Source organism: Pleurodeles waltl, chromosome 3_1 (assembly GCF_031143425.1).
Source record: "Pleurodeles waltl isolate 20211129_DDA chromosome 3_1, aPleWal1.hap1.20221129, whole genome shotgun sequence".
Taxonomy (NCBI): domain Eukaryota; kingdom Metazoa; phylum Chordata; class Amphibia; order Caudata; family Salamandridae; genus Pleurodeles; species Pleurodeles waltl.
In genome coordinates this window covers 110,121,843-110,141,379 of record NC_090440.1, presented here as the reverse complement: position 1 = coordinate 110,141,379, position 19,537 = coordinate 110,121,843, and the positions used below count along the sequence as shown (strand labels likewise).

The window sequence follows — 19,537 nt, the reverse complement described above, 5'->3', positions numbered from 1 at the left end:
CTGCCAGGCTGTCGATCGGGTGATGAAATTGGAGAGCCAGATATCTATATTGAAGGGCACAGTGCAGGAGCTCTCCATGAAGGTGTCCAGGATCTCCCAGTCAGCTAAAACACCCTAGGATCAGGTGGAAGATGTAGAAAACAGAGTCCAGCGCAATACTCTCCGGTCTGTTGGATTCCTGGAGGGGGCATAAGGCACTTGCTTGGAGACTTTTCTATAACAATTGATCTGCTCCTAGATTGATGGGACTTATCTGTCCCTCTGTTTTGTCATCAAGAAGCACAAAGAAAGAGATGCAATTCTTAAAAGTGTGCAAAAGAAGTTCCACCTCTCATAATTATTTTCCTGGATTATACTAGACAGGTTTAAAACCCAGCGAAAATCCTACAATCATGTGAAACAGAAACTCCACAACATCAGTCTTTCCTACATGCTCCTTTATCCTGCACAGCTGAGGGCAATCTATATTTCCAGATCACACTTAATTGAGACTCCAAAGAAGTCATGGACATGACTGACAAAGCATCATCATCTTACTCTGCATCTGCCATCCCAGGGCGAAAAGGTAAGGTGAGCATGTCCAGGGAGGAGTGGTGGACGTGCTCCAGGTGGGAAAAGCAGAACCAACGGGACTCAGAGTGTGGCTGCTGGAAAAGAAGTGAGACTACTAGGTTGTGGTTCAGAGAGCCATCCCAGGGGTCTACCACTATTGATCATCATTTGTGGGCTGAACCTGAACCATAACTCTGTGGGAGCTCTATGGGGGGGATGAAATATAGTACTGTGTATTGTATGCAAGCATCACTGTATCATGTTGCACTAACTCTTCATTTAGCCTCTGGTTGGGCGGAGTTGAGCTGAGGGTCATTGCTGCCTAACTACATCACTTCCACGTTTGTTCTGGTTTTAATTCTGGGGTCAGGGTAATAGATGCGTCTTTGGGGAGGGAAGTATAAATATAGCAAGGAGGGAGTTGGGGAATGGAGGTTCGTTTTGTGTGTTGAGTTAGTTTAACCATTTATGTTTCTTTCCTGCTCTCACGACCAAACTCATACTTCTTGTACATACATGTTGTGCATGCAAGGGTCTGCTATCGGTAACACTCCTTGGTCATCTTTATTGCAAGGATACTGATTGTCTCTCTCTAGGACCCCCATCACTGGCATCCATCATGGTCACCATGCACAATTTTACAGTAATGACATGGAATGCCATTGGTCTTCTGGGCCATATTAAGAGAGGTGCAGTGCTGCTGTCTGTGCACTGACATTCTCAGATGATACTTATGCTCCAGAAAACACAGCTTCAGGGACCTCCATGCCCAATATTTCCAGGGGTCCTAAGGGCGGTGGCCATTTGTATAACTTGGTAGGTGTCTATGTCCCACCTGTGCTGACCCAGTCCACTTTGGAGATCCTCCAGGTGTCCATACTGGCTGTGCCCCAGGGGCTGATGATTACTGGGGGGACTACAATTAGATTATGTCCGGCCATGATTGGCACAGGTCCATATTGCTCTCAAGGCAGGTGGGTAAAGGGCTAGCAGATTGTGCTACAGGTCTGAGGCTGTGCGATGTGTGGAGGACCTGGAGCCCTGGATGCCAGGACTATACTCATACGTCTGTTGCTCATGGCTCACTGTCATGCATTGACTATTTGCTAGTCTCGGCCCCTGATCTTCTGCAAATATTCAGTAATACTCCTGTGAGGAGTTTTGGATCATGTGCCTGTGACTTTGGGGCTCCTGATGGCAGGGTCTGGCCCATATGGCTTTTGAACACTTGGTTCCTGACAGAGGAGTATTTCACCTCTTACGTGGAACTGGAACTTAAGGCATTTCTAGATACTAACAAGGGCACAATAGATTCCCCCGGAGTCCTATGTGGCCTCAGTCTTGGGGGTGGCCTGTTCTTATGTACAATGCCGGGACTGTGAGCAGTTGGCAAAGATTATGGAACTTGAGGAGTGAATAGGGTGCAGGGGCTCCCAACAAAGCCAAGGTTGTGCCAACGGGTGCTGGACAGGGCCTCCCTACGCCAGCTGTGCCTACAGGAGGACCGCAGTCTCTGGCTGGCCTTCACCTGACAGGTATATGAATGGGGGGATAGGTTTGGTAAGCTTCTTTAATTGGCTAGCGACCAAGTACATCAAAACTATAATTGTTCTTCCAGTGTTGGATGTGTCTGAGGTGCCGGTGGGGAAGGCCACTGAGACAGCATTGGTCTTCGCTTAGTATTAAGGAGGCTTGTATGTGGAATGTGAACAGCTGCCCTTGAAGCCACTGCTCCTCTAGTCATGGATATACTGCTGCCTTTTCTGTCAAGGTCTGACATGGATGATTTGGACCAGCCACTTATGCTTGAGAAGGTGGGGCAGGCATTGTCTTACCTTAACACAGGGAAAACCCCGGCACCCGATGGATTCTCTGTGGTGTATAACCAACGACTTCAACCAGTGATCCATTCCTCTATTCTGGACATGTTCATTGAAGTGATATCAAAGGGCCATTTTCCTGTAGAGGTAGATCTTGCTGAGCTAGTAATGCTGCCCAACTGTGCCTCGTATCTACGTATCTCCCTTACTAAGGTCAAGCCCTATGTGAAGCTGTTGGTTAATCAGCTCCTGAAGGTCCTGACCCAGTTGGTCCACCAGGACCAATATGGGTTTATTCCACATCGAAGCACCAGACTTACTGCTTACTGACTTCAAGAAAGCTTTTGATACTCTGAACTGGGAATTCTTGGAAAAGACCCTCCTTAAGATGGTTTTTGGATCTAGGTGTTGAATGCTGTTCCACAGGCCCAGTTGAGAGTAAATGGCCTGATATTTGCCGGAGCACCCGGTAAGGCTGTCCTTTTTTCCCCTCCTGTTTGCGCTGGCCATGGAGCCCCTGGTGGCATAGGTGCACTGTGATGCATAGGTTTGGGGTTTTGACTGGGGCCTCGTAACTGAGGACAGGATCACCCTGTATGCGGATGATGTCCTTCTCTTTCTCTCCCAGCCTGCCCTGATGGGGCCTAGACTGATTCATATCCTGACCACTTTTGACTCAGGCTGTGTGTTGGCGGTTACACATTTTTATTGGGCACCCTGCGGGGCAATCATCAGTACAAGGCCTGGCATCTGGGGCTTCCCATTCACCAGCTTAACTTTCTATATCTGGAAGTAGACATCATGTGAGGGCTGGATCTCATTTGGAGCCTGAATCTCAGTCCACTGTTGCGCAGGGCTCATGAGGACATGGCCAATTGGGGTATGCTGCTACATACTTTATCAGTTCCTCTGCATCCTGCAGAATTTTCCGCTCAGTATTCCACAGACTTGGTTTAACACTATGACTTTGTTGATCCAGCAGTTCCTCTGAGCCAGCAAAACCCCTGCCCCCAGAGCTGCATTTGGTAAATACATCAATGCCACACATGATGGAAGGTTGGCCACAGCAGATGTCCATTTATATTATTGGGCTGCTCACATTCTGTTAGTGAATGTCTGGTTACATAGGGGGCTGGGAGGACACAGCCTACTGGGAGGAAATAGCATTTATTTGACATAACACACGTGCTATATGTGGCCAAGGTCCCTGGGATGCTCCTGGACTCCACAAAAGAGGTGTTTAGTGCCTAGAGGTAAGCTCCGGCTGGAAGGGCTAGGACCGATGACTCACATTGGAGACCCCTTTGTGGGTGGGCCAGTGGCTGGCACAGCTGGTCATAACGTGACAGGGGATATGTAGGATTAGTCACATTGGCCCCTTTCAGAACCTTCAGTCAGAGTTCCAGTTGCATGCATCATAATTATTTTGGTATCTGAAGCTCTAAGAACCTCTCTCTGCCAACTTTCGGGATGTCCCAAACTATAATCCACTGGAGGTGCGGGTACTTCTGGGTCCAAGTTGAAAAGGAGGGACATTGCAAATTTATAAATCTTTGGTTTTACATTCCATGGACCTGCTGGAGCCCTTGAGGGCACGATGAGAGGACTGGGTCAGTCTCCTGGAGGAGGTAGATTGGCGGGATGCCCGCATTGTGCCCCGGGTGCTGGCTATTAAAGCACAACTCAGACTCATCCAGTTTAAATACTTTCACCAGGTATATCTTACCCCTTGTCACCTGTGGGGGGCCCGGATGTCACCATCTCCCGTGTGTTTGCGGCATCTGGTGCCTAGATTGGATTCCATATTGTGTGGACTGGATATTCTGGATCCTACCTGGGGTGGTGTGGTTCCCTTTGGATGCTGGTCCCACGATCACTCTTTTGGGTATTTTGGAGGGTATGGGTGGACATTGAGGGGAAAGGATGCTGGTTGGGTTGGGCACTCTGTTGGTCAAAAGGGACATAGCTAAACACTGGACATCCATCAACGCTCCACCAATGGAGGCTTGGAAGTAGGGTATGAACTGATGTGCAAAGTTGGATGAGACGGTTTACACCACTTGTGGTGGTCCCTGCAAATATGATAAAGTCTAGGCCAAGTGCTGGACCTATTTTGGCTTGGAGCCAGACAGACCCCGGTGGTGGCAGGGCTTGTGTAATCACATATCTGCAATGGACAGGGGACACTATGTTACATGTTGTTTCCACTGGGCTTGCTTTGTGAAAGTCGTACTTGTATTGGACAGTAATAATAAAGTTCTTATAAAAAAGAATATCAAGGACAAAAGTATTGTGTAGGGAAGTGCAAATAGGTAAGTATAGATTTACTATTCCTAACTCTACATCTGCATACCTTGAAGATATATATTTTAGGTCCTCAATATTTTTGACACCATATTATATCCACCCAATATTTCTGTTTTGGATATTCTGACAGTGATCCCCTTTTGTCAAATCATACACAAATTATAATTCATAGTTTTAAAACTATCATCTTTCATGACTATCGCAGTCCGATATTTTCTTAGGAGTTTGCAGAAGCCAAGTATATCCCAGACACGGGCTCTGTACTTTTTACAATGTGATGCAACAAGTTACACATGATGACCTATGAGATGATCTGTGCATTCCTACATTTTGTCTAGTTGAATTCTTGATAAAAAGAAACTATCATATATTAAGATATTTTGGTAAGGTTGTGAGTCCCTTATAGTGTGACAGTGAAATGTCATAAAAAGTCAGTCATTTAAACAATTAATTTGATTTATGCATTCACTTTTTACTTTCGGTCATTTCCTAACAAGAAATGGAATATTTTCTAGAGTGTGACACATTGTTGTTCATTCCACACGGCTCATGTTTCTAATAAAAATATTGCATCCAACCGGTGTAAAATGAAATGAATAATAATGGAACAGCCTCATATCTTTAATTTACATTGCACTAAATAATACACACCACATCCAACTACTTAGGCTACTTTTCCCTTTGTAAAATAGTAAATAAATAAAAAAATACACGTTAAAGTAGAACTTCTGCAGTTTGTGCGCACTGTAGAGGTGTTACTCAGTTCATAGTACCCATCATATAATGTATAATTCAGTCAATCAATCGGTGATTTCTAAAGCACAACTGATCACCCGTAGGGTCTCAAGGCACTGTTTGTGGGTGTGCTGCTCAATCAAAGAGCCAGATCTTGAGGACCTTCCTGAACTGCTTCAGTGATGCGGTCTACCTGAGTTTGAAAGGTAGCGTGTTTCATGTCCGGGGATGCGAGGTCGGACAAGATTCTTTCTCCTGGTGTGCTTTTCCAGATATTGGGAACGGCTGCGAGGAGGAGCTGGTAAGAATGGAGTTGTCTGTGGTATGTATAGGGCGAAGCAGTTGTTGAAGTATGCCGGTCCTATGTTGTGTAGTGCCTTGTAGGTGTGGATCAAGCGGTTGTTTGTTGACTGCGCTTGTTGACTGGGAGCCAGTGCAGATCTGTGAGGTGTGAGGAGATGTGGCTATGTCAGGGCATGTCCGGGATGAGTCTGGCTGCTGCATTCTGGATTCTTTATAGCCTTGATTGTAGTTTCTTGGTGATGCAGGCATAGAATGCATTGCCATAGTCCAGTTTGCTAGTGATGGGTGCGGGGTGACTGCCTTCCTCGTGTCATCAGAGAAACAATTGAAAATCTTTCAAAGGAGTCGGAGAGTGTGGAAGCATGATGGCGAGACGCCATTGACTTGGTGGGTCATGGATCGAGAGGAGTCCAGGATGATGCCGAGATTGCATGTGTGGTCCGTGGGACCGGGGCCTTTCCCAGTGCGGTGTGCCACCAGGAGTCATTCCAGGTGAAAGGGGTTGATCCGATTACGAGGATCTCCGTCTTGTCCGAGTTGAGGTTGAGGCAGCAGGCTTTCATCCTGGTGGCGACTGCTCTCATCTCTTTGTGGAAATTTCTCTTGGCCTTCACAGGGTCATCGGACAGGGAGAGGATAATTTATTTTGGAAATACAGATTTTCAATGCTATATAAAGATATGTAAAAGCAAAGACAATGCATACAACTAAAGGCATCTCAGAAGCCTAAAAGGACAGCACTACAACACAGAGAAAAACAAATCACCACTTGGTAGATCTAGTGAGGATCGTGTTTACATAGGAAAAACAAATTTGGTTTGCTTATAACGTAGGCACCTTTTGATGATTCTTCACAAACTTTTCCAAAAAAATGTCCTTCCATATCAGCCCCTTGAAAGTTTTGGGGCAATTTGTCAAGCAGAGGCTTGAAACAAGGGGAGTCCCAAAACACGTTTTCTTCATTCATTTTTTTACAGGAAATTTGAACAGAGATACTGCAAAAACTGAGAAAAATTAATTACAACAAATTTGGTGGAACGCTAGAACCTGGTCCAGAAAGCTTGGGTTTGTGATTTGATGTAAAACAGTTCCATAGCTTTAGAGAAATTAAAACTCAAAAGCTTTCCATATTCCACACTGCTGAGGATCTGCTGGTTGGTCAGATCTCAAGACAAGATCTGATTTCCTGCCGCCTATCAGCAACGATTTGGCTGCTGCCATTTTAGGACTAGGGACTCAATCCTGAGTCATGAGAAAAAAGTTATAAAAAGATTTTAGGGGGCAAGTTAGGGATACACCTTAAAAGACTCGGGGAAGGTGTTTGCATGGCCCCCGTCCCCTATAAAATCCATTTCACTACATCTCTGGCCTTGGCCATTCACTGCTTAAGTACCTCCCATTTTACATCTCTAGTGACATGCTCTAGAAATTACTCATAATATGATTTCAAGATCTGAAATTACATCATTGATGACAAGACTGTGCATTGTGTGGTCGCAAGTTATAATTACTTTAGGGACGAGTTACAGTTACTTGAGATAAATATAACTTGTGGATTTCAGTTGTTGTAATAGTATGTTTTAACTGCCATTCTTACCTAGCTATAAAGTCCCTTTAACCTTTGTGTTTTTTCAGTGAAGTTCTAAGGTTTTTTTTTTAATGTAAAGTAACATCATTTTACAATTATTAACTATACCATCATTTTAACCTTTCACTTTTCAGTAAAAAAAATGTATCTAAATAACACTTAAATGTCAAAAGTACACACACATATATATATATAGGGTACGTTATAGTTAGGGTCAGATTTTACACGCACAAAACCATCTGAATTCAGCTATTATAGTTAGAGTTATTTCAAGTAACTATAACTCGTGCCCTAAGGTAACTATAACTCGCACAATATTGTGCAATATTTTGATATACGTAATGAAGTTCACAAATGTATGAAATAAAATGGATATGTAAAGAACAAACTTTTTTTGAGCATAAACAGTTTTTTTTACTTAAATGTATGAATATATTATGCTTGAATGTGGTGTCTCGTTTGGTATGTTGTATTTCCCCCAGCCCCTCCTCCCAATAGTTATAGGGGGTCCCTTATTTATGCTTGTAATGTTGACTTTGGAACTCCAATTGCTTCTAATTTAAAAAGAATGATATACTGTTTTGTAGTCCTAACCAACATGGATTCTAGAGCCCAGAGGCTAAAATATTAAGCTAATATAAAAGCGAAATTTCGAATTTTCAAACTTTCGTAAAAACATAAAGCTTTTTCAATCAAAATATATTTCAAACAAAATGGTTTGAAAGTTTCCTCTTTCAAACAAAATTATTTACTTAAATAACTCGTACATTAATATTTCAGATACTGTGGCTAACACTATCATTACAATCTAATCCAACATCATTGAACTATGGTCAGTTGCCACAGCAAGCTAATTTTGGTTAGCTTCACAGGTGAGTGTATGATTTGGTCAAGCAGTAACAAAATGGTTCCTATGACTGTAAGCTCACAAATCAACTATTTACTCCAGAAAAGGAGCTCATTTGATTGTTTGCTTCAGGTGTAACTACTACTATATATTTAATTAAGCTTTCTGCACAACATTTGAGACAATCTACAACTGACACTGTTCTTCCATGGACACCATGTCTCATTCTTGGCGGTGCAGTTTCAGCTCTGGTACCACCATATAAACATACAGGGCTTATTTATGAGAGACTTGCACTGCTCAAGCTTCACTTTTTGTGATGCTCTGGCGGCCCAAACCTCTCAGCCATATTTATGAGGCCCCACACCGCCACTTTGTATGGCTTTAAATGGCCTCATAATTATAAAGTAAGCCAAAGCAGCACAAGTCGCTGCTTTGCCTTACTCTGCGCCATGGAAGCATTCCATGGGCATTGTAGTGGGTTTTCCCATAGAACACCCATGGATTTTAATGCTGCCCCAACATTTACTTAATCACGTAAGCCTGAAGAAGTGCCAAAACCTTACGCCTCCTGAGGTGAGGTGTAACATGGAAAAATATTTGTATTTCTCCTCATGTTTTCCTCTTTCTGCAGCACACAGAGATAGAGGAAAACACCCCACTGGATTGTTTTTGTGCAGGAAGGTGCCCCTTCCTGCAGAAAAAGAATCCTGCATGCAATGCAGGCACTTTTGCACCATGGTGCAAGAGTGCCTGCATTGGTGCTAGGCTGCCAAACAGCACCAGCGCAGGGGGAAAGAACAGGAATGCAGTGTATTGTATACATATGGTGCATTCCTGCCCTTTCACTTTGGAGTAGGGCCACACAACAAGATGACTTACGGCCCTATGCCAAAACTCTGTAAATAAGAGCCATATTTCTTCCAACAACCCTGCAATGCAGGAAGCTAGCAAAATCCCCATGGCTTCCTGAGACCTAGGGAGGGAGACAAGTGGGATTAAAACCAGTTTTGGGCTAGTAGAGCCCTGCCCCGCCTATTATACTATCCCTTGCCTTCTCCGAAATAAGATAAATCAGCTCACACTTGCAAAAGAATGGCAGACTTCGGGTGGGGCTTGGATTTTATTACGAGTTTGGTGAGATTCTCACTCTTGCTAGAACATATGCATGGCAGGTAGGTGGCTGGCCTTCTTCTTCCACACTTTAAAGTAGATGTCTACTACAGACTATTTGGAATTGTTTAAAGTTGGGATGCTTCTTTGCTCAATTCCTGAATTCCACTGGTATATCTGATGATGTTGTCCGCAACACCACCATAAAAATACCCCTCTTCATATGAACCACAAAGCCTATCTTTTTCTGTGCTATGTATGGAACATGGTAAGGGCATTTGTTTTCTGTAAAACCCCTCACTTGTTTCTCAGATGGATGGCCCACAGATGACGCCCTTTGGGCTTCGAAACCAAACTTTCTTACAAAAAGGAGAACCAAGTCAATTTAATTTTTGGGCTCTTACATTTGAGCATGCATATGAATAAAGAACTCAGAATGCTAATCTTCAGTAGGGGGGCTAATATTTCCATGTCAAATAGCACATTCTTTTGTAAAACCTGTCTGTCGCATTTGTTTTAATAATATTATTTATTTTCCAATGCCCTTAGAACTGCTTTCAATTTTAATAGCATGAAATGCATACGTACCTAAACCTTCAGATTCGAAGATACAGGTGTCCCCCACTCCAACAGATCTGCACCAGGACAAGAAATTTGCAGTGTTGTCTCTTGCAAAAAAGGAACCTGGAGCTGCATTAGCTTTGCATGGAATCTTTCTGAATGGAAGGCTCTGTAAAAGTAACATTATTAGTATGAAATTATATTTTCAACATTTTCGAATATATAATTAAATATATCAAAATGTAGACACTGTGTGGCCTCATTCTGATTTCCACTGCAACGAGATTTAGGTGCAATTTAGAGTTTGCAGCATAATATATGAAAAACTACTACTCCAGTGGTTTTGACCTACAAACATTTCATGAGGCTAAAAACTGTTGAAATGTATCCGAGAGCATATTGCAGTCATTCATTCTGAGATCCACATTTCACAGTGGGGGAAACCACATCCTATTACAGCATTATTTCACATTGTGAGGTGTAGACTTTAGAAGGGAGAGGTAATGCTGTAAGTAGTGAATAATGCATCCCATGGTAGAAGTGGTAGCAGGGCGGGTTAAACATTAGCCCTTACTACTCCTGTTTATAGGTTTAACCTTTTTGTAGTAAAGTTTACATATGGACTATGCCATGTTAACATAAGGAGAATTTCTTCAAAAAGTGGCAGGGGCTGAGACCTCATACCCACACTAGATGGCATGCTTCATCATAAGGGTGATCATTTACCAGCAACTTAATGGTTCAGGGTAGGCCCATAAAGATCTCTTAGAGAATTGTGGTATTTTATGTATATGAGAAGTTGCTAAGGAGGATCTTTGAATTTTCTATTGAGGATTAAAAAACACCCGTGGGGGGAGGGGTGTGGCTTGGCACCAGACACAACAGCTGTACATTGAAGGAGCTATGCAGTGGCTGCTGTAACAACCCCACTATCCTATCTAATCTCCACAGTCTGATGAAATCAGAGGTCTGCATGATATGCAGTGACTGGGTGTAACTGATCTGCTGCTTTAGTGCCCCTGAAAGTGGTTGGGGAACGGCAGAGTTGGCAGACCCATGGGAAGTGAAGGCCAGGTGGAGGAGCTGAAGCTGCACGACACGCTGAGATACAGTGGCTCCTTCCTGCTACTTGATTGTGATCCAGAGTCACGAGTGACAATAAACCTTTGAAAGCGCAAGGGAGCGCAGTGGGTACCACTAAGGAGTTTTGACACTGCAGCAGAACGTGATCCTTCCTACCTGGTGCGGGAATGGGGCCCTTGAAGCATGAGACTGGTGGCAGCAGAATGTAAAGCTAGGCTGAGGCGGTGGTGATGCTGCCTGAAGGAAGGCCTCCCCATACCTCCCCCATTGCTCCTTTGTATCTTCACGTGGCCCAGCAGAGGAGAAGAGAAAGAGAGCAGCAGTGCTGGGCTTGAAGCAGGATAGCCGTGGCTGGGCCCCATCGGTGCAAAGGGACGGGACACAGGGGCATGTGGAAAGTGTGTCATGGACAGTGAGCAGCAGGTGCCCTCAACTTACCTAAGGAAGTTTAAGTGCACCAGTGGAGGGGTGGGGGTGTAAGACTGAGGGTGTAGGCCATAATTTGAACCGCATTTCCCCCTTCCTCACCCAACTGCACCAGTGGGTTCTTCGTGGACCTGGCTGTGACTCAGAAGTGAGGCCTTCCAACAATTTGGCTGAGCAGTCCGCTGTAGTGCTGGTGACTCCACTGGGCCCCTCCTGGAATGGGCCTGGATGGCAATATACACCAGACTGCGTGACATATCCCTGCAGTGACTCCTGAGAGGAGGTCACCGAGTGTTGCACTACCCACCAAGCTACAATAAACCTGCTGTACACTACCTTTTCCTGGTGCTCCTGTGAGACAGTGTGAAGGTGAGGTCCTACATGTTACCTCCTGGGTGTGGTACCTTAAGTTAATAAAAGGGACAACTATGCTGTCCCGAGGGGGTAGGCTGAAAAAGAGGTATGAGGGACAGAGCCTGCACCTGCTGGGGAGTCCTCATTGGGGGACATTATGATAGCGATTCAAGATCTTAAAGGCTTAAGCTAGATACAATGATGATCAACATTGCCCTCTTGCGAGCTGATGTCCAGAAAGAAAGTGAAAAATTGACAACAGTGGAATCACACACCTGCCATCTACCACCAAGAGACTTGAGTCCCAGGTACAGTTTCTCATGACGCAGGCCGCTGCACAGCCGAAAAGCTCAAAGATCAGGTGGGCAAAGTGAGATGTAATAACATCAGAGTGGTGGAGTTTAGAGAGGGGGTAGAAGGCCAGTGTGAGGACTTATTCATGGAGGATCTCATAGTCAACATCCCCTGCCCCAAACGATTATTAAACTTTTTAGCGCTGATACCTTCGCCTAAACCTAGTTCCCCCCACAAACTATTACAGACCAGATGTTTAACTACTGGGGCAGAGATGTGATACTCTAAGTGGCTTATGCACACAGTGACTTCAAATGTTAAAACACCATCATCCACTTTTTCCCAGACTTCATCCCACAAGTTCAATGCCAAAGGCGCAGCTTCGTGACAGGCGAAGAAATAACTCAAGGCGCAGGACCTTAAATGCATGAGAGGGGCCAAGAACGACTGGTGAAGTGGACACTGGGATAAAGATGCGGCGATCCTCCTGACGCAAGGGCTACAAAGCAAGCTCCAAAATATGTATGAACATTAGATCAGTGCTTGATGTCAACTAACCTATAACCTTAGACACAGTTGGGGGTAAAAGGGGTTCATTTCTTGAGATTGGGGGACCTGCAAATGATGCAAACGATGTGGCCAGGGTCACACATGTTGAATGATGGGCTCTATTGGGCACTGCTTCGGTTGAGGCAGGCACAATGGGCCAGATGTATGAAACTTTTTTGCATTCGCAAACGGTGCGAATTGCAAAATTCGGCCGTTTGCGAATGCAAAAACGTGGTCTGCGATGCATGAAAGGCATTCGCAGACCAAAAATAAGAAATCGCAAAAATTGTGATTTTTATCGTTGCGAACTGGTTTTGTGAGTTGCATTTTGCGATTCGGTATTTCCAGTAGGAAATTGTGAGTCGCAAAATGTGATTCGCAAAATCCAAAATCGATGCATCAAATTGCGATTTTTCGCAGAATGGCATTTTGCACATGCAAAATACCACCAAGTGAAACTAGGTGGTAACCAGGTGCAACCTATAGAAAGAGGCCCAGAATGCCTCAGACTCTTTTCCACAATGGCTGCACTGTAAGTCATGGCAAGGAGGATGAGGATCTTGGCAGGTTTGAGGAGAGGGAGGAGGAGACAGGAGGGCATTTTCAGAGTGCGCATTACACTTTTTGACCAGACTGAGGAGGAAATATTTGAGAGGTAAAGGTTGAACTCAGCCATGATACTTGATCTGATAGCTGAGCTACAACCCATACTGCAGCGCAGAACACATAGGACTCATAGTATCCCCACCCATGTACAGGTATTATGCTCCCTCCACCTACTTGCCTCAGGGAGCTATCAAGGGGTCATAGCAGCAGCTGGAGGGGTATCACAGAGTACCCTCCCTAGATTTTTCAATGCATTTATTAACGCCATGATGAGCAGGATACACCAGTACATCAGATTCCCCCACACCCCACAGGAAATACAGCAGACAAAAATTGATTTTTACCAGATAGCACAGTTCCCCCACGTCCTAGGTGCCATAGATGGGACACATGTAGCAATCTGTCCACCATCAGCCACAGAGTATGTGTACCGTAACCGTAAATACCAACATTCCATGAATATACAGGTGATATGCAATGCCTCATACATCATTACTGATCTTGTGGCCAGATACCCAGGGAGCACACATGATTCGTACATCTTTCGCCATAGCGGCATTCACACAAGACTGCTAGCTGGGGAGTTTGGAGAAGGACATCTACTAGGTATTGTACCTCTGCAAAGTGGCACATTGATGGCGTGCTGATGTCAGATGGCTCACTTACTCATCATACCCTCTGTCCCTTCCAGGAGACAGTGCCTACGCAGTGTGCACCTACATGATGACGCCCTATCTAAATCCTGCTACACGTGGTGGAGCGCACCTTTGGACTGCTGAAGAGTCGCTTCCGGTGCCTCCACAAAAGTGGAGGGGCACTACAGTACAGCCCAGAGATGACATGTAGGATAGTGGCTACTTGTGCAATCTTGCACAATCTAGCTACCACCAGGGGCATACCTGTAGAAATATATGATACTGAATCTGATGAGGATGATGATCCTATACCACCTCTACAGCCAGGGAAGGCAAAGGCGTGCTGACATCACACACAACCATTTCAGATGTAAGTATGAATAAGACAAATGCACTGACAAATGTACCTGTAGTGAAGTAAATGTATTATCTTAATAATGTCAGGTAATGTTAGTCCAACGAATACCAACCAAAGTGAGTTAAAAAATAGAAACAATAGAAGTTCAGAGTAAAGCACTACTACTTCACAGTGTTCTCATTACCCCTCTGGCCGCTACAGTTACTTCTTGCGGCCACACACACCACTTGGGTGCCCAGTTGCCTCACTGGCACCTCGATTGTCTGCCTCAGTGGCAGTGCTGTGCCTGGCACTGGTCCGTCTGGTGTCCATTGCGGGTGCAGCTAGGCTGCTGAGGCTGGAAGTGTCCTCCGTGTCCCCCAGTCCAAGCTCACTAGGTGTGGCTGACCTCTGTCCCATGATGTTGTCAATCACATTTGTGATTTGGACTAGTCCGTGAGCCACATCCCTGCTGCTGTGTGCTGCCTCCACCTGCGCAGCCACTGCACGACGTGAAATCTGTGAGGTTGAATTGGCCAGCCTAGTGACAGAGTGACAAAATCCCCTGAACATGTTCATGAAGCGTCGCTCCTGCCTGCGGTGGCTCACCCTGTCATGGCGCAGCTCCTGGCATAGTTCCAGCACAGCAGAAGTGAGCTCCGTTGTGTCCTGCAATGCCTGCACCTGTCCCTCATGCAGCTGTTCTATATTTGCATTTAGGCACTCCAGCTGGCGATGCAGGCCCCCCATGTTGGCATTATGTCGCAGCATCTGTTTTTGTAAAGCAGTGATCTTTTTATTCTGCAGGTGCTGCTGCTGCAACACAGCCGCCTCCAGGCCACCGAAGAAGGAGGTTCCGTCACCTGCCTCATACGCCTGTGCACCTGCATTAGCAGCAATCCTGCGTTGTCCTGTGCTCTGCTGCGAACTGCCCTCTTGCATCTGGGTGCATCTGCCAGTTGGGGATGGTGTATGTGGCCCTTCCTGCTGCTCATCGGAGTCCTGACTGAGCTCTGGCAGTGGCAGTGCCCTGGGCCTGCGTCGGAGTGGCGCAATGGTCAGAGACCTACTCGTGTTTGTGTCTGAGGCTGGATGGGTGTCAGTCTCCCCTCAGCTTGCACATGCTGTGGCTGCTAGGCCTGGCCCACCTGCAATGACAATATGCAGCATGTCTGTTATGTTTGTTACAATTACGGTCACACAATGGTAATAAAGGTACAGGTACTTCTCTTCACTGTGTTGTGGGAGTTGTGTTCTTCTGGGTGTCGCTCTACTTAATTACAATGTATGTGCTACTTTAAGCTTTGGGTTGTGGACTGCCACTCCCATAATGCATTGTTGTGCTGCTTCTAAGATGTGGATTGGACTACTTCTAACAATGTTTTACATTACTTGCTAATTCCTAAGGGGCTTTTGTGCATACACATATGGGGTTACAATTCAATATTGCACTTACCTTTGCTGGTACTTGGTGTGCCAGAGGTGTCTATCTCTGTGACCCCACTCACTGCTTCAGGGAGGAGTGTGGACTCCACTAGGTCCTCTAACGGGGTGGATGGTGACTCTGTGGGTGGACCGCCTCCTGTGCTCCTGGCCTCCTGCAGTCTTCTTGCCACCCTCTCCTTGGCACGGGACTGCAGGTCGTACCACCTCTTCTTAATTTCTTCGACCGAGCGCTGTGCCACTCCAATAGAGCAGATCTTAGTTTGTATGTCTGTCCAGAGTCTCTGTTTCTCACTCTCTGGCACCTGCAGTGAGCTTTTGCCAAAAAGCCGGTCATGGCTCCTGACCACCTCCTCTGTCAGCACCTCGAGCTCTTGCTCACTAAATTTGAGCTTCTGCTTTCTTTCTCCCTTCTCCTTTCCTTGGGCTGAGGTGTTCATGGTTGTTCAGGTGTGCTGCCTCCTTCAGAGTGTTGCTCAGTGTGGCTGGGCTGACTGTCTCTGGATGCTGGTTTGGGTGTGGCACCTGAAACTGCCTGGGATGACTCACTTCCTGCTTGTGATGTCATCAGGCTCCTCCAGGTGTGCTTTCTCGCAATTTGCGATTTTCAATTACCGAATCGCAATAGGAAAAATGCAAATTGCGATTCGGTAAATGGGCCTGGCAAACCACAAATAGCGATTTTTTAGAAATCGCTAATTCCGAATCACAATTATGGTACATGGCCTATTGCGACTCGGAAATAGCGATTTCTTAAAAATCGATATTTGCGATTTGCAATGCCATTTCTTCATACATCTGGCCCAATGCTTCAAACTTGGAACAATACGATATGTACTTAAGATTGTTATGGAAAAAGGGATCCATTACTATGGTTTAATTAGAATCCATTGGCCAGATATGGCGGAGTCGGCCAACTCTCTGTTTGCTTGTTTTGCATGACACAGTTTGGGGGACAGGCATTCTGTAGGTTGAAGTGAGGCCTGCATACCAGGGTGGGGGAATTTTCTTAGTTGAGAGTTTATGCTTTCTGATGTTAAAGCTATTGCATATTTTCGATATGCTCAGTTGCAGCACAGCAAAATGGAATTGTCTTTTAGAGGAGCGGGCAAGGGAGGAGGAAGGCATGGACACACAGGGACCACATCAGGGGACAAACAGGTATCTCATAGAAAACCAAATGGGATCCTCACAGCGTAATACATTTAAAATCTGGACATGGAATGTTAATGGTCTTTGTAGTAAGATTAAGTGGACCAAAGTGCTCTAACAGACTCACAGGCACACCTCGGATCTAATCCTTCTACAGCCCACTCAAATGAAAGGGAATTATTATAAGCCTTTGAATAGGTTTAGTTATACCCTACTGGCACACACCAGGTACTCCAGGGTAGTTGGTAGTCTATGTAAGAAATCTGTGTCCTTCATCCCAGCCTAGGTATGCAAAGATCCCCTTGGTAGATATGTAGCACTGACAGGTAGATGGGAGGCACTCATCCAAAATTTATTTTCTCTTTACATAACCCCCAGGATGCACACACAAACCTTTGCGTCATTGAGTACTGTACTTCCTGACCAGAATGCTGATTCTGGGAGGAGATATGAACAGTCTGATGTACCCAGAGACAGAAAGATGATCTAGGACAGTGACAACGAGGACCATGGGGACTGTGGAAGACTTTTTAACAGCTACGGGGCTGACGGGCATTTGATGGGCAAAAAATCCAACTGTGTGACAGTATACAAATCAATCTGCAGCACATGGGAGCCTGGCACAGCTGGACCACCAGCTTACCTAAGAAATGCACGCTGGTCACATCAGGCTGTGACACTTAAAGTGCGGGGATATCTGATCATTCACCTGTGGAGGTGGAGTTCAATGGCCCTGGTAAAAATGATGGACTACCTCCGAAGGTTGATCCTTGGTGCCTAACGGACAAGAAGTTTACAATGAATGTACGTGACAGAGTGGCTCAATACATTCAGGACAAAAGGAATCGGCGGACTCAGCCTGTGTGCTGTGGGAGGCCTATGTGGCAATGTGCAGGCCTTAATTGGGGGCCTGAGAAAGGAACGAAATCTGAAAAGTGATGCTTGGGAGCATGACTGTGGCTCTCTAGAGGCCTGTCTCGTAGTGGGGGAATCTGTCTCTCCCCAGCTGCACCTCCAACTGAGTCTGAAACAGAATGAATTGAGGTAATTGGTAAAGGACAGGGTCCGTGCGCAAGCGCTGGCAAATCAGCACCAACTCTATGACATTGGGGACAAAGCTAATAAGCTGCTCATGTGGTTTGAATGGCCAAAGGGGGCTACAATTGGGACCTTGATTGCTGAGACCTTTGCTACATACTACGAGGTTCTATATACCTCCTCGTCTGCTATGATGACAGAGCTCTGCACTGACTTCTTGAGAGACCTTACCTTCCTGGTGCTCGTGGAGGAGGACCGAACTGCACTGGACCAGGACCTGCCAGAGGAAGTAATAACCAAGACAATATGGGCCCTTCTCACCAGGAAGGCAGCAAGGCCAAACAGCCTGCAAGTATGGTATAAATGTATAACAGACAAAACTGGGGAGCACCTTTTGCTGTTCAAGACAGCCAGAGAGGAGAGGAGCCTCCCAGAAGACCAAAGAACTGGTACAGTAGTTGTAATCCCTAGGAATGGTAAGCCTGCGAATGAGTGTGGGTCATACCGACACATCTCCCTGCCTAGTTTTGAAGCTAAGGTCCTAGCAAAGGTCCTAGCAAAGCTCTTGATGACTAGATTATGGTTGGTGATCTCCACAGTAGTCCACCTGGATCAACCCTGATTTATGCCACATAGTGAGACTTGACTAAACCTCTGTCTTCTCTAAAGACTTCTTCCATGAACAGGCTGCACTGCTGTCAATGGACACAAAGATGGCATTTGACAATGTTGAATGGACCTATCTATTTGCAGGGCTGTGGCTCTCATTTTCTTGGATAGGTCAGACTCCTTTATAAGGTTCAAGTGGTGTGGGTACAGGTTAACAATACAGTACAATGGGACTTTTCCCTTCAGAGGAGCATGAGGCAAGGATGTCTGCTGCCCCCTATAATATTTGAGCTATCACTTAATCCTTTGGCTGCCTGGGTCAGACAGGACCTCCTTCTATAGGATTTTCCTGCAGGTCAAGAGTGGGATGAAAGAATCTCCCTCTATGCGGACAATGTTCTGTTGTATGTGACGCAGCCGGCACTCTCAATTGATCGGATCCTGCAAATCTCCCAAATATTTGGAGATCTCTATGGATATTTGTTGGAAAATCGGTTATTGGTAAGGGCAGGTAAGCACCTACACTTAGCAATAGGCCACTAACCTCCACTTAGATCTAGTTAGGTCTCAATAAATTAAACTCGGCTCAACTCTTTGTAGGTTGGCAATGAGCGACAAACCTTAATTTAGGAGACATGTGTAAAGCATTTAAAAATCACAAAACAGTAAATACGTAAAGCACAAATCACAATACAAATCCAACACCAATTTATAAAAATACATTGGGGGTTATAACAACATTGGCGGTAAAAGCCGCTTACCGCCGTGCAGTAGACTGCCAACACACCACCGCGGCTGCAGATTACCGCCACTGCCATTATGACCCACAGCTCGGAATCTGCCAAAATCCAGACACCCACACAAGTCTGCCACACCAAAGGTCAGTGATAAACTGGCGATAACAAAACCAACACTGTCACGCCAACAGGAATACGCCCAACCTATCATGACCCATGAATCCACGCTCAAAATACACACACTCTTACAAAACATATCCACATTGGACAATTCCAAATACAGACCCCGCGTCTATGGGCGTCTATGGGTGATGCGCTACTGTTCAACTGCTCCAGTGCTCCGGCCCCGTAAAGAGGACTTTGACTCTAGGCTTATCAAGGCCTCCCTCAACTCTACCTCGTTAATACTGGAACCCTCCATACCCACTGCTGAAAGGTTATCGTCTCA

The 19,537-nt window shown here is 45.5% G+C and overlaps 1 protein-coding gene across 2 annotated transcripts in view; it reads right to left on the bottom strand.

Annotated features, from left to right (window-relative positions):
- Nucleotides 1-19,537, bottom strand: part of GAS2 (growth arrest specific 2) — a 570,246-nt gene that overhangs the window by 325,657 nt on the left and 225,052 nt on the right. For both annotated transcript variants that reach the window (XM_069221948.1, XM_069221949.1), the window contains exon 4: nt 9,854-9,995. In XM_069221948.1, the coding sequence (XP_069078049.1) occupies nt 9,854-9,995 (142 nt within the window). The remainder of the gene's footprint in view (nt 1-9,853; nt 9,996-19,537) is intronic.